Source organism: Engraulis encrasicolus, chromosome 2 (assembly GCF_034702125.1).
Source record: "Engraulis encrasicolus isolate BLACKSEA-1 chromosome 2, IST_EnEncr_1.0, whole genome shotgun sequence".
NCBI lineage: Eukaryota > Metazoa > Chordata > Actinopteri > Clupeiformes > Engraulidae > Engraulis > Engraulis encrasicolus.
Window position 1 is genome coordinate 10,650,215 of NC_085858.1, and position 14,860 is coordinate 10,665,074.

At 46.5% G+C, this 14,860-nt stretch overlaps 2 protein-coding genes across 3 annotated transcripts in view; both read left to right on the forward strand.

Annotated features, from left to right (window-relative positions):
* The window catches only part of LOC134467777 (histone-lysine N-methyltransferase PRDM9-like), a 7,619-nt gene extending 1,033 nt beyond the window's left edge, over window positions 1–6,586 (forward strand). The window contains exons 3-6 of the mRNA XM_063221704.1: window positions 1–256; window positions 1,291–1,358; window positions 1,850–2,043; window positions 2,753–6,586. The exon at window positions 1–256 is cut by the window's left edge and continues 16 nt beyond it. Of these exons, the coding sequence (XP_063077774.1) occupies window positions 1–256; window positions 1,291–1,358; window positions 1,850–2,043; window positions 2,753–4,836 (2,602 nt within the window). The 3' untranslated portion in view covers window positions 4,837–6,586. The remainder of the gene's footprint in view (window positions 257–1,290; window positions 1,359–1,849; window positions 2,044–2,752) is intronic.
* A 183-nt stretch (window positions 6,587–6,769) lies between these two features.
* med24 (mediator complex subunit 24) overlaps window positions 6,770–14,860 on the forward strand; it is a 43,366-nt gene continuing 35,275 nt past the window's right edge. For both annotated transcript variants that reach the window (XM_063221680.1, XM_063221690.1), the window contains exons 1-9: window positions 6,770–7,147; window positions 7,701–7,855; window positions 8,938–9,020; window positions 9,934–9,972; window positions 10,222–10,295; window positions 10,807–11,069; window positions 12,370–12,481; window positions 13,218–13,368; window positions 14,618–14,731. In XM_063221680.1, the coding sequence (XP_063077750.1) occupies window positions 7,726–7,855; window positions 8,938–9,020; window positions 9,934–9,972; window positions 10,222–10,295; window positions 10,807–11,069; window positions 12,370–12,481; window positions 13,218–13,368; window positions 14,618–14,731 (966 nt within the window). In that variant the 5' untranslated portion in view covers window positions 6,770–7,147; window positions 7,701–7,725. The remainder of the gene's footprint in view (window positions 7,148–7,700; window positions 7,856–8,937; window positions 9,021–9,933; window positions 9,973–10,221; window positions 10,296–10,806; window positions 11,070–12,369; window positions 12,482–13,217; window positions 13,369–14,617; window positions 14,732–14,860) is intronic.

Below are 14,860 nucleotides of genomic sequence, written 5' to 3' on the forward strand. Positions count from 1 at the left end.
GTACTCCTTCAAGACACAGTGTGATGTTCATGGCCCCCCAATATTTGCTCTTGACCACATCACTCCTGTCGGGACACCTCAGAGGCCTCTCCTTACCTTACCGTCCGACCTGGTTGTCGGATGGTCCAGGGCCAGAAAGGGCTGCCTGGGTGTCTATAATATGGGCACAGTGGTTCCGGTTGGTACACACTTTGGACCGTACGATGGCGAAGTGGTGTCTGAGGAAGAGGCATTGCATAGTGCCTACTCATGGGTGGTGAGAAACTAAAACCAGAAATGGTCCTCCTCTCTCCTCGTATTTATTTCCTTACTAACCTATGGTTCATAAAGGTTGGAGCAGGCTTCACCCAATATTTTTTTCTTCTTTTAAGGGTGCTGACCAAAATATTGTAAAACTGAAAAATGAGATAAGGTGGTACCATGCGTAGGTTTCTTTATTACACAGACGCGTTTCCTATGCATGGTGCGACCTTACTAACCTATGGTGAATGGTTTTACATTACACTTAGCTGACATCTTTATCCAAAGCGACTTACAGTTATTTAGGTACAGGGTATTGGTTACAGGCCCTGGAGCAATGTTGAGTTAGGTGCCTTGCTCCTAAAGGACGCCTCAGCCATGGATGAAAGGTGCCGGTAGGGGCGGGATTTGAACCGGCAATCCCCTGATGTAAAGCCTAGAACTCTAACCAGAGCCATGGCTGTCCAATGTACCCATATTTTTAGTGCTTTCTCGTGCTGTGCTGGAGTAATTATTGTAATATACACAGGGTTCCCACTGGTGCTTGAATTCCTTGAAAATGCTTGAATTTCAAATAAGTGTTTTCAAGGTTGTGAAAATGCTTGAATTTTTTGTGAAGTGATTGAAAATGCTTGAAATTTGTGTCAAGTCAAACTCAGTAAGCCAAATAATAGAAAAAAAAAGTTCAGGTACATACAAAATCTGATGGAGGGAGATGTCAGATGGGATTTGCCATTCGACACCCTAAAATTGATTAGAATGCAGGAAATTGCATCTTAAAAACACCCACACCACCTTCCCACGACCTATTAAAGGTGCTGGAAAACTAAATATTTGGTGCTCGAAGGTGCTTGAAAAGTGCTTGAATTTGTTCATGAAAAATGTGTGGGAACCCTGAATATAGTGATGCTACTTTACTGTTTTCATAAATATTTTGGTAGCATCATCCCTGATATGTTATGGATTTGTGGACTGAATTCATTTCACAAAGACCTAAGCATGTGTATATGTTGCTCATCATGCCTTTGTTTTTCCTATTGTGTCACATAGATCTGCAATGGGAAAGGCTCTTGTGTTTTCATTGATGCAACGAGGGACACCCGCGCAAACTGGATGAGGTACACTAGTCTCCTGCCCTGGTTTTCTCTCTGCATCATGTCAGACATACACAGTTCATGTTCAAACGTTATTCTATTTTGTCTATTTATTAAAGAGCTGGGTCTCCAAACAAGCAGGCCACTTCCTTATTCATTGTATTTTGTTTTGTCATAATATACTTTGCTTCTTTTTCTTGTTCTCACTTTTACCCCTGTTGCTTTCCTTGTTATACTTTGCATGGTTAACCTGTCACCTTTTCTGACCTTTTAGCTAAGTCATAAAGTGTGTTAAAGAGAGTGAGTAATAGGCTGGATTTGTACAATGTCTGTTATCTTCATGCAAGGGTAACACATGCATACAACTGTGTCACTGAGTGATTTATATGGATCTGTGCATTGTGCATCATGTCTATGATCCTGGACACCGTAATTTCCCTCAGGGATTAATACAACTTCTCTCCTCTACTCCACCCCCCCCCCCACCCATACCACCCACCCATCCCATAATGTAGATTTGTGACGTGTTCCCGTAACAGCCATGAGCAGAATGTGGTTGCGTATCAGCAGGGGGGTCGCTTGCTTTTCCGCTGCTGCACCGCCATCAAGCGAGGCCAGGAGCTGCTGGTGTGGTATGCAGATGACTATGCCAAGGGTCTGGGGCTCACCTGGGACCAGCTATGGGACTACAAGTGCTCCACAAACACTGGTATGGTGAACTCTGAAACACACTGGGCGACTCATGTTAAAGGTGCACTGTGTAATATTTGTTGCAGCTTCTTTCCATAATTCCATAATGTTGCCCATTCACAAATGGTACCTTTTTCATGAGTACTTGCTACCACCATCAAATAAGTGTTCATTCATCTTTCCTCAAGAGCCTTACTTCTTTTCCTCAAGTGTTTACTGTCTTCATGACTTACAACATGAAAACTGTCAGTGAAGTACATTTTACAAACAAACAAACAAATCAAAGAAAATCGATCACCAGTGAATATAGTTATTTAATGGCTATTCAGATCCATTCGTGTGAAGTTGTATTATTGTCATCAGCCCGAATCACCACCAGGGTATTTAAACTTATGATCAAGCTTATTTGGGTACTTTCTGTTATTCTTATCTCAAAAGACAAAGCACAGTTGCATTACAAAATGGCTTCATTCAAACAATAACCATAAGCGAAAGACAGGGATTTGTTTTATCTTTCATATTCTCTGAAAAATGTCTACAAAACTAAACATTCTACTGGGTATATAAACTTCTGAACGAGTCCAGTAATACTTGACAACAAATTAAATAAGCATGCATTGGCTTCTACTGAAGAGTGGGGAAGATTGAAGAATACTGAACTGCAAAGTGATTTGATGATTATTGATAAGGATCAATATGTTTCTTGTTTTCCCCTTTCTTCTTGTCAGATCCTGGTTTGTCTCAGATGCTCAGCTGTCCCTACTGCAGATTCACCTTTCCTGAAAGAACATACCTGCAGAGACACGTCATGCGCTCGCATGCAGAGCAGTACCAGAACTTCATGGAGACGGCCTTCCACAAGTACGAGGAGGACGAACACCCCGTGAACCCAAACACTCTCTTCCTGGGCCCGGATGGGCTGCCTAGTGATCACGGACACATATGTTCCCGATGTGGGAGGAGCTTTGCGCGGGCCTATCACCTGAAGCGGCACGAGGAGGCCGTCCACTCTCCAGACAAGATGGTGTCCTGGGCGCGGAGACGGGGACCGAAGAGCCAGAGGAAGGCCTCCAACCCCCGCAGGCACAAGCAGAGCCCTGACAAGGAGGACGGAGAGTGGCTCATGGAGGAGGGGGAGGGGGAGGAGGAGGACTACGACGAGGGAGAGGAGGCTGATGGGAAGAGGATGCAGACTGAGTTGGAGGAGCTCTCCTGCTCCAGGTGCTCCATAGACTTCAGTACTCCGCAAGAAACGCAGGAGCACATGGAGCAGCATCACCCACAGAGCACTGACCCGTCAGACCCAATGTATCAACCCCCCACTCGCAAGAGCAGACTGGGTAGACCGGGGCTCGGGTTTGCCTCCCTGAAGAGAGGAAGGGGGCGGCCACGCTCCGCAAAGCGAGTCTCCATGGTCGTGCCCAAACACAAGCGGCCACGCAAGATCCTGCAAGACAACGGTGCGCTGCAGCCTCCTGCCGAGGGAGATGTGTTTTTGATGAACAGAGGCGATGTGGTGGTGGTGTCGGTCGACGGCGCCCCCTTGCCGGCAGAATCCGAGCCCGGCGTTCAAGCGGCAGAAGAGCCCACCACCTGTGGCGGGTGCCAGCGCGCGTTCGGCGACCTGGACTCGCTGCAGTCGCACCTGTGCGCGCCCGACGCCGAGGCCGGCGGCCTGATGTACAGCTGCGGCGAGTGCCAGTTGCACTTCAACCAGGCGTCCAACCTGCGGCGCCACCAGCGCTCGGTGCACTCCCTGCTCAAGCCCTACTGCTGCTTCCCTTGCGGCAAGTTCTACACGCAGGCCAGCGGGCTGAGCCGCCACCTGGAGGGCCGCCAGCACAAGAGGAACAGGAGCCGCGCCGCCGCCACTGGGGCCCGGGCTGGGACCGTGGTCGGAGCCGTGGTCGGAGCCGGGGCCGTGGTGGGAACCGGGTCTATGGGTGGAACTGGGGCCGCGATGGGAACCGGGGCTGTGGTTGGAGCTGAGGCCGTGGGTGGAGCAGCGGTTGGAGCTGAGCCCGTGGTTGGAGACGGGGCCAAAGGGAAAGACAACGGCGAAGGCGACGGCAACGGCGGCGTTGCTGTACCGGAAGTGGCCAACATCTACTCCTGCAACTACTGCCAGTTCTCCTTCACCGCCTCGCGCTACCTGGTCAAGCACGTCAAGCGCCACCACCCCACCGAGTTCGTCCAGGCCCTGGACGGGGGAAATAGAGGAGGAGGAGGAGGGAGTGGGTTGGTGGACGGAGACCGGGACGGAGATGAAGACGGGGATGGGGATGACGGGGATGGCTTCACGCAGATCTGCCCGCAGTGCGACAAGACCTTCACCAGCATGAAGCGCTTCAAGTCGCACCGCTGTTTCCGGCACGGCGAGCGCGTCTTCTCCTGCCCCATCTGCTGCAAGGGCTTCGGCAGCTTCTACGGCCTGCAGCAGCACCAGCGCACCCACACGGGCGAGCGCCCGTACCCGTGCCCGCAGTGCAGCAAGAGCTTCGCCGTGAGCGGCCAGCTGGCCGTGCACCTGCGCACGCACACGGGCGAGCGCCCGTACCTGTGCGCGCAGTGCGGCGAGAGCTTCCGGCAGTCTGGGGACCTGAAGCGTCACGAGCAGAAGCACATGGGCGTGCGGCCACACCCGTGCCCGCAGTGCAGCAAGAGCTTCAGCCGGCCGCAGAGCCTGCGCGCCCACCTGCAGACGCACAGCGGCCAGCGGCTCTTCCACTGCACGCACTGCAACAAGTCCTTCACGCGAGGCTACCACCTCACGCGGCACTACCACAAGATGCACTCGGCATTAATGTCATAAGATGTTCTCGGCATGACCGCTATCATCACGGAACGGAGTAGGTTGAGGCCCGGACATCCCATCTAAATGTCTGGCCCCGGGAGCAGGACGACCAGATAAAAAAAAGAAACAAATTCTGCTTCAACCAAGATTTTTCTGCTCCCTCCTTTTAGTTTTTTGAGGGTTTTTAAACTTTATTTAGACAGGACAGTGAAGAGTGGGACAGGAAATGAGTGGGAGAGAGAGACGGGGAATTATCCGGAAATGACCCGGGTCGGGAATCGAACCCGGGTCGCCCGTGTAGCAGTCCAGTGCCCAGCCGACTAAGCAACGGATGGGCCTGCTCCCCCTTTAAAATTGATTTTTGATTTTTTTTTACCAGCTCACATGCGACTACCACAAGTTGCACTGAGAGCCACAAAGCCTTAGCCATACTGGTACTTCATCCACCCGTTATCACAACCACAAGATGGATCCTCTTGTAGTGCCAAAATGGTCTTCACTCTGGGGTAAAACCCAACGCGGCACTACCACAAGATGGTGGCAGCACACCACTCATCATAGACTGACAGAGAACAGCAATGCCTTAGCTACACTGGTACTGTCTCCACCCACCATCAACACATGAATCGCAAGGTGAACTTGTGACAGTGCGAAAAGGTAGCCATGTGGGACTACAACTTTTGACATGCATAGTTATCATTAGCCATCATCGCTTCATGGGACACTCATGAGTACTGTAGTAGGGGAAAGACTACACACCTGTCCATTTTACCCCCCCTGGGAGCTGGGAATCTAGCAACAAAGTAAGACACTTGTCTGTCGCACTCGTCATAACTTATATATGCGTAGAATCTTTGTAGTGCCGAGGGTATGTTTCAGTAGTTCGTAACCATGGCAAGAACTTAACCAGGAAAGAACTTTCAAAACTGAATTTGAAGGAAAGCCATCAATACCCAGCTACTTGTTGAGAAGAATGATTTTACTTTTCATACGTTTGACTGTGTATTCATTTTCATGATTAGAGACAGTGATGCAGAAGGTACACAAGATGCAGTCCTGCAGGATCAATCAAAGTGGGATACAGTGACCCTCTGCCAGGACCACCGGATATGCATTTATAATGAACAAGTTGATGGCAATGTCTGTAGCCATCACAGTGTGAGTCATTTAGATTCTGTTATGCAAATCTCAGTTACTACATTAATTACATTGCATACATTAATTTGGTTATATTTGCACTGTGTACAGTATTTTTATTTGTTTCTGTTGTTGAAAGAGGATTTTTTTTACATGTGGCTTGAAGGATGAAGATTCCGACAATCACAGGACAGGGCTGTCAACCCTGTAGGATGTCCTGCATTGAGCACAGCGGGGGTATACTAAGAACATGGTTAAGTGGTAGACCAGGCTCACCTCACCTACGGGAAGTGGTACATCTGCTAATAGATATACCTGCAGGCCTCATTTAGTTTAGAAAATGAGGAGTTCAGGCTCTTCTATTAGATGATTTACCGGTAGGTTAACATCACCTGCTTTACTACTGAACCAGCTTCTTCGTATACCCCCAAGGACCTGAAGTGAATTGACTCTCAAATTAATTTCTGAGTAGGATATAGAATTTAAAGTGTTTGCATGCATGATTTCATTATGTTACATTTCATTGTGTATATTCATTCATTCATTCATTCATTATATTCCCTATGTTTTCATTCATATGCTTAATGGAATTCTTGTTATCTAGTAATAAATTGTGGAAAAAGAATGCAGAGTGAAAGTGAAATGTTGGTTAATAAGCTGTTAATAAATGTCAATAAAGAAAAGATGGATAATTTCCATGCAAAACATTTATATTTTGCTATACCTGAATCTGAAATACAAACCCAAGCAATGCAACTTTCATGGTAAGCTCTTATGGAATGGCAAGTTTACCATCATGTATGTGTTGGAAACGGCAGGTGGTAATTGGAAATGAACACCACGCCATACTGTGTGCAAATAAAATATGAAGGCATACTGTGAAAGGTTAAGTCGTCCATTGCTTTTAAAGGAAGTAGAAATCCAATTGAAAGCATATGGAAAAAATACACATCACTCAAGGGAAATTGATCACAAAAATAGTAGGCAAAAGCATACTGTTTGCCACACCACTAGGTGTCAGTAATGTACTTCCAATCTACACCATTTGGAATTAACACAGACAAAGAGGAAGAAAGATACACCAATCAGCGTTTAGACTACTGTTAGCGTAGAAACAATATGCTGGCCCCACATCCGAAGAGTTTAAATTAATGAATAACCTGTTGTATTAAGCAAAAGAATAATTTTGAAGGTAATGTTTCTTTATTTCTTATGTATGCTGAGTCACACTGAGTTGTACATGCATCAGCAAGCAGCCGTTTAAGGCTTTGCATGGTCCTATCATGGATTAGCTTTAGCATAACCTATTACATAGAATCAACAATCCAATGAATTGCATGCCTTGACTCTTGAGCCATGTCCAATAATTAAACAAATATATATAAAATCATTAGTGATTGTTGACAAGTGCTGTTAAGCGACTAGCCTAATAACCGTAACCCTGCTAGGAAGGTCTGTGCTTCCATAACCTGTCATTTACGAATGCCATGATGCGAAGTGAATGGACCTTTCTTGACATTATTTTCATTGTAAATGTATATTATCGTATTATTGTAGTCGTTCTAGGCCTGTTATTAAGTCCTCTGTTACCCAATTGTCCAGAACGTCCTGAAAGAGTGGTGAATTAATATAGCCTTTGCTGCTACTGCTATTGATGTTGCTATTGTGTTATTACCATGGACTATGTCATTGTGTTTTGAAAAAATATGTCTTGGTCGTACGCCCTCTTTTCCTGCTGTTTTCAGTGTGAAGGTGATTGCCCAGTCAGTGATGAAGGTGGTGAACCTGAAACAGGCCATCCTTCAGGCCTGGAAAGAGCGCTGGAGTGATTACCAGTGGGCCATCAACATCAAAAGAAACTGTCCCAAAGGAGTGACATGGGACTACCTGAACCTTGCAGGTTTGATGCGTGCACTCCTACACTGCCCATCCCCCCCCACCCTTCTGTGACACTTTATTTTGGTCATTTTCCTTCCTTCAGAAATAATGTCATAAATGCTCTTTCCATCACCAGAAGAAAAGACTTTCCATCAGAGAGTCAGAACACAGCACATCAGTCTTATTTTAATTATGTGTTTTCCAACATCTACTCACTGCTGCCGCACCAGCCTGAGATTTAATTTGACCCTGGTCCTCTGCCACCTACTCTATAATCGTATGCCTGAGCGAACCCGATGACGCGTAGAGGCCAAACGCATTGTTCGCTCTGAATGAAAAATCAAAAAAAGTCAAACAACTGTGCCGTAAACTTTTCTTTTGGAGCATTGAACACTCCTGCCTTTACCAGCACCTAGAAGCTGTGCATGGACCTTTAAACTTTTGCATTGATTGTGAAAAGTTTTAAGAAACTCCACAAAGGCTGTAACACATCTCACAGTGATCTGTATACCCTTACCCACAACTTCAGCAGAGACCATCCCATCCCCTGTTTAAGAACAAGCACCGTCACATATCATATGACTTTGATCTGTCTCGTTAAAACCTCTCACCATGTGCATGACACACTGCACATCACTGTTGCAGTGCTTATTGCTGTTTTGCTTACATACATTGAGACACTAATACTTTGTGTACATACGGTATACTGTATCCTAATATTTTTGTGCATGAACTTTGATCGGTAATTCAATTATCCAAATGTGTGCACTAGCTCACAGGTGTTTTGGTGGTGAAAAGAAATGCTGTCAATGGAATATAAGGAATAAAAAATCATGCTGTGTTGTCAAGGACACTGAACAGTACAAACACCCTCACAGCACAAAAACCCTGACACATTTCGCAGTTAAGACCTTGCTTGCACCTACAGCCCTTGAATTGCATTTGTGAAAGTGTGTACTTGACCGTCATCTTTTATTAAGTTGACGGCAACATGCTCGTATGATTGCACATTTTCAGTAGAATGTTGCTAGGCATGTTGTTAATGCGTTTATTTGATTTGTTCATTTTGCTTTGTTTTGTTATTGCTTATGTTTGTGTCTGCAGAGGCCCTGATGGAGCAGGCTATGATTGGCCCCTCTCCCAACCCTCTGATCCTCTCATACCTGAAGTATGCCATCAGTTCACAGGTCAGCTGGCGTCTATGTGTGTGTGCGTGTGTGTGTGTGTGTGTGTGTGTGTGTGTGTGTGTGTGTGTGTGTGTGTGTGTGTGTGTGTGTGTGTGAGTGCGTGCGTGCGTGCGTGCGTGCGTGCGTGCGTGCGTGCGTGCGTGCGTGCGTGCGTGCGTGCGTGCGTGCGTGCGTGCGTGCGTGCGTGCGTGCGTGTCAGGGCCGTTTTGACCAGTGGGGGGCACCACAAGACACAAACTAAAGAATACTGTTTATAAAGGGGGCACCAGTGAGGCATAGTGCCCGGGGGCACCACATTGGCTTAATACAGTTTGTGTGTGTGTGTGTGTGTGTGTGTGTGTGTGTGTGTGTGTGTGTGTGTGTGTGTGTGTGTGTGTGTGTGTGTGTGTGTGTGTACTGCACCAATCTACCTTTGTGAGGACACTGCCATTGGAGCTCACCAACAAGATGGGGCCCTCGCTCCATGTGGGGCCCAAATCCTGGACCCCACATGTTTTAACTCCTTTTGCTCGGATAGTTTTGTTGTTACTGATAAAAGCAAAAGTGTAAAACATTTCCTCACTCACATGTTAAGGTTAGGGATTGTTTTGGTTTGGGTGCAGTTTAGCATTCTTCAGCTATTGTTAGGGTTAATATAAAGGGAAGTCAATGGGATGGCCCCACAAAGATATTACGGTGTGTGTGTGTGTGTGTGTCTCTGTGTGTCTCTGTGTGTGTGTGTGTGTGTGTGTGTGTGTGTGTGTGTGTGTGTGTGTGTGTGTGTGTGTGTGTGTGTGTGTGTGTGTGTGTGTGTGTCTGTGTGTCTCTGTGTGTCTCTGTGTGTCTCTGTGTGTGTGTCTGTGTCTGTCTGTCTGTGGCAGGGAGGGTTAGTGTTGGAGATTTCTGAATAACTGTTTCTTTCTCTCCCTTATAGATGGTGTCTTATGCGAGTGTACTTACAGCCATGAGTAAGGTTGGTGGTCCTCTAAAACAAACATTCGTCTCCACAAACATATCCCTTGTGTAAATGCCTCCTTGGAAAGCCTGTTATTAAAGAATGTGGAACACCACAGATGTAACCTAAATATATTGCATATTAAATAACTGCTTTCTGGCTCCCTGTCCTGGCTGCTTAACTCAATGCATTGTGCGACTCTCAGATCAAATGAGTTAGATTAATAAAAATATGTTGATGCATAAATTCCTCTGTATTCCTGTACAGTTTGATGACTTCTCCCGTGAGCTGTGTGTGAAATCTTTACTGGAGATCATGGATATGTTCTCTCACCGCCTCAGGTATGGGGCTTCAATTGTTTCAGCACTTTTTTTTCTCTCATCCCCTTGCTCATCTTGCTACCTGACCCCCTAGCAACATTGCTCATTATTGAGAGACAAAGGAGGGCAAGTGTCAAAGGACCTAAATGCAGCAGCAACAACAACAATTTAGTTTTGTTTTGTCAGTGATGTGATATGACATTTTAAATAAATCTGCTTGTCGAACATTTAATAGGCCATTTCTTTAGTTTTCTTAGTGCTAAGTGTGTGTGTGTGTGTGCGTGTGTGGGTCAAAGACGTCCAACATGTCCTTCAGTGCAATGGATACTTTTGCTTACTGTAAATGCAAAAAAAGAGAGATTTTTTTGAAATTATTTTTTTGGCTTGGCTTTCATGCATTCACTTTTCAAAATTCAAAATTTTTTTTGTTAAATTTCATGTTTTTCACAGTTGTGTCTGTGTCTCTGTCTGTGCGTGTGCGTGTGTGTGTGTGTGTTTGTCTGTGTCTGTGTGTGCGTGTGTGTGTGTGCAGCTGCCATGGGAAGGCGGAGGAGTGCATTGGCCTGTGCCGCTCTCTGCTGAGTGCGGCGGTGTGGCTGCTGCAGGGCTGCGCCTGGTACTGCGAGCGGCTCCGCGAACACCAGGCGGCGCCAGCGGGCCAGGTAGTCCCACCACTGCAGGGCACCGTCCCCGGGCTGGAGGCCAGCCTGAAGGCCTGCCAGGAGAGGCTGGAGGGTCTCGTCAAGAGCACCAAGAACCGCTCGCTCATCCACATAGCCCGACTGGAAGAACAGGGTACGTGCTTGTGTCTCTGTATCTGCAGGATATGTTCCCAGTGGATAAATATGGCCATCTCTACTTGCATCTGTTGCAGTAGTTTAAACTATAGGAACGATATATGTTGCAGTATACCTTTAGCTACGTTCACACACGTCGCTGCTAGTTACTAGCTTCTCGCTTGCTGCCTACTCGCCACTCTCTCATGGAATGTTCGCTACACGTTCCCGCGGCTTTAACTGCCAATGCGCAGACGAGAAGTACCGAATTCTGCATTCCAATTGGTTACTCGCTTTCTCGCCTCACTCGAAGTACAAATATTTTCAACTTGGGATCCGCCCACATCGCATTGCTTGTGCACTACGCATCTACTCGGCTCCTCGTCTCGCTGGAACACATAGACATTCTATTGACTTCTTTTGCTGAGCGAGTAACTAGCAGCGACGTGTGTGAACGAGGCTTTAGTATCTAAAAGCATTTCCGAAGAGGTACTGTATGCCCACAGTGAGGGCGTTCCATCACAATGTTTTCACTACCCCTGCGCACTTGTCAGTGTTCGGAATCGAACAGTAACACAAACCTCCAAATCTGACTTTTAAACTGTGAGCTGGTTCCACTTATCATTGATGTTAACCACTTTAGACTCAATTCTGTCATCTGTCTGTGCACCTTTACAGTCCTTCCCTTAAGTTTGTTACCTATCCATGTTGTTGGAACAACAGCTAATAACCTGACTTCCAATTAATCAATTGGTTTCATAAGTCGCTCATATAAAAGCTACAACCCTCCCAAATGAAGTTGTGTTGCTTACAGAAAAAAATGAGCAGAGAAGTCACTTGAAAACCACTATATGTTTTATAACATACTGTTATAACATAGTGCCGGTGCTGTACGACCCAAAATATCTCGTATGACTTCATTTATATCAGGGATGGGGAACCTTTTTCATTCTGGGGGCCACTCCAAATTCATCCGAGGGCCATAAAAGTCCTCCGAGGGCCGTACTATGAACACAAACCAGGATTTCCCCCTGCACTTAAGGCCTATATTGAAGACGGCCACCTTTAAAACAGACCCCACCTTCTCCAGGTCCCCTGAATATTTCTAATTGTATTGCAAATGTATTTTCTAAGATTCCTTTGCAAAAATGCAATATTTCATGTGAACACCAATGATGGCTTACGAGCCGAAACGAGTCTGCTTGTGCACATGGTGGTAATCCATAAGTAAATAATGAGACGTGGCTTGGGAGTGCAGATTTTTCAGTTTTCAAAGTCTCATTGTTAGCATGTGTTTGCCGGTGTTTGTTTATGTTCAGCCTCCTGGACCAATGTGGAGCAGGCTTTGGTCAAGCTGACGGACAACCTCAGCAGTCTGACCAATCAGACGCTAAGAAGCAAACTAGAGGAGATTGTGTCTCTGGTCAAAAGGTGAGTAAACTTCATTTCAATGCGTCAGCACAGCAGGCATGATGGTCTTGGTCTGTTTTGTGGGCCATGATCTAATGTCTGGGCATGTGATCCTCATGTCCTTACTGAATGTGACGTGAACATCCACTTCCCTTACACCCACTTTGGCGTGCATGCGTTTCTGTGGTTGTACATGTTTGAGAATGAGAGTCTGCGTCTGTCTACAGTGCCTATAAGAAGTCTACACACCCCTGTTGTATCATGTTATGTGATCTCTCAGAATGACAATTACCCTAAGCACACGCCTAAGTCAACGTCAATCTTATTCTGGTAAAGGGCCTTCACCAGAATAAGATTGACATTGTGTAATTGCCCAGACAGAGTTCAGACTTCTATCCCATCAAACATCTGTTGGGTGATCTGAGGAGGACTGTGCACAGGAGATGCTCTGTCAGATTTGGAGTGCTTTTGCTGAAACGACTGGACAAATATTGCCACATTAACATGTGCCACACTGATTTACTCTTACCCAAGAAAGATTCAGTGCTGTAATAAAAGCCTTATTTATTAAGACATTATTTCTCTTTCTGTCATTTTATTACATCACAAAAAGGTGGCATTTGAGCAGCACTACTATATGTCCATGTGTAGGCATGACTATTTGAGGTTCATGTCAGCATTGTCTTACGTTCTCTCTCTCCGTGTTTCTATCTCTCTTCTTCTTCCTACTCCTCTCCATCCCATCATCCATTCCCAGTATTCCTCAGATGCTGTCAGTACAGGGGGACCCTCCGGTGCACTCCTCCTTCCCCTCCGTTCACGCCTTCGTGATGCTGGAGGGAACCATGAACCTGACTGGGGACACCCAGCCCCTGGTGGAGCAGCTCATGATGATCAAGAGGATGCAGGTGAGAACTGCTGACACCAGTGCTTAATTTGAGAGGGAGGAAGGGGGAGCTAGCTCCGGAACCTCAGACGAGAGCTCTGGAACCTTGGATGGAACCTCAGGGAAAGACATTACAGACCCCCCCTCGGGGGGGAGCCACCCATCCTCTGGGCTCCGGGACCTCCCACTTGACAAATTAAGCACTGGCTGACACCCACGTTTGGAGTGGGTACCGATACCGAAATTCGGTTCCTTGATGCAACCGAAAGGAAGGCTAAGGTTCTACTTGGCATCGAAACGTGCCTTGTCTGTCGGTTCCACGTTTCGGTTCCCAGATGTTCATCACATCAGTTATCATTTCGCATTTAAACCCCCGGAACGTTAGCGCAGTCAGAATGACAGTCGCTTATTTCAAGTCAAGTCAAGTAGGTTATTGTCAATTTCTTTACATGCACTGGTCATACAAAGAAGTGTGTGTGTGTGTGTGTGTGTGTGTGTGTGTGTGTGTGTGTGTGTGTGTGTGTGTGTGTGTGTGTGTGTGTGTGTGTGTGTGTGTGTGTGTGTGTGTGTGTGTGTTTAGTGCAGGTAGTTTAGTGCATTTATTGTAAAAAAAAACGTTTGGAGTGAGGAGTCTGCACCCTTTTTATTTGTATTTTTTTTAATTTCATGGCAGGATTACGTTTCGTCCATTGTCTTGATGAATTTTAAGTGTGCGGACTCCAAGCTTACAGTCAGCCTTGGTCAAGCACCTTTTCCTGGGATGTGCACAATCTTCATCCTCAACTGAAAGTCTTGACATCAGGCATTGAATTAGTAAATGGGGGGAGGTGGCACCCTTTTTCAGCACTGCAAAATTTGGTTTTGGCTTTGAAATTTAAATTGAATATATGAAAGGGACAGTCCACCGTGTTTCAATATTTAAGTGTGTTCTTCTCTGACCTGAGATGAGCTCCTCCCAACCTGTCTCGTCTTTGGACGCGCCCCCAGTCAGCAACGTGCGCGGCCCAAACTCGTTAGCAGTAGCTTGGATCAGCTTTGCAGACAGGCAGCATGAGGTGCCTTAATTTATAAGTGACCAAATTGTTCCACGTGTTCCCTATTTAAACATCACTGCACCACTAGTTAAGTGACCCAAACTTTGTTGCACAAAATGAAACGTGGCGATTTCCTACCCAGATAAAGAAATGGCACTGTAATGACAGGCGTAGCAACACATTCGGAGTACCTCGACTTCGACGTATTGATACCTTCATTGTGTGTGTCCTCCTCAGCGCATCCCCTCCCCGCTGTTTGTGCTGGAGATCTGGAAGGCCTGCTTCACCGGCCTCATCGAGTCTCCAGAGGGCACCGAGGAGCTCAAGTGGACCGCTTTCACCTTCCTCAAGGTCAGTGCTCCCCTTCCATGGTCACTCACACAAATAACACTCTTACTTGACCAAGAGCACTGATCCATCCTCAGTGCCAGGGAAGCAGTTGAGTGTTTGCTCCAAATTGGGAACAATGATGATGGGTAA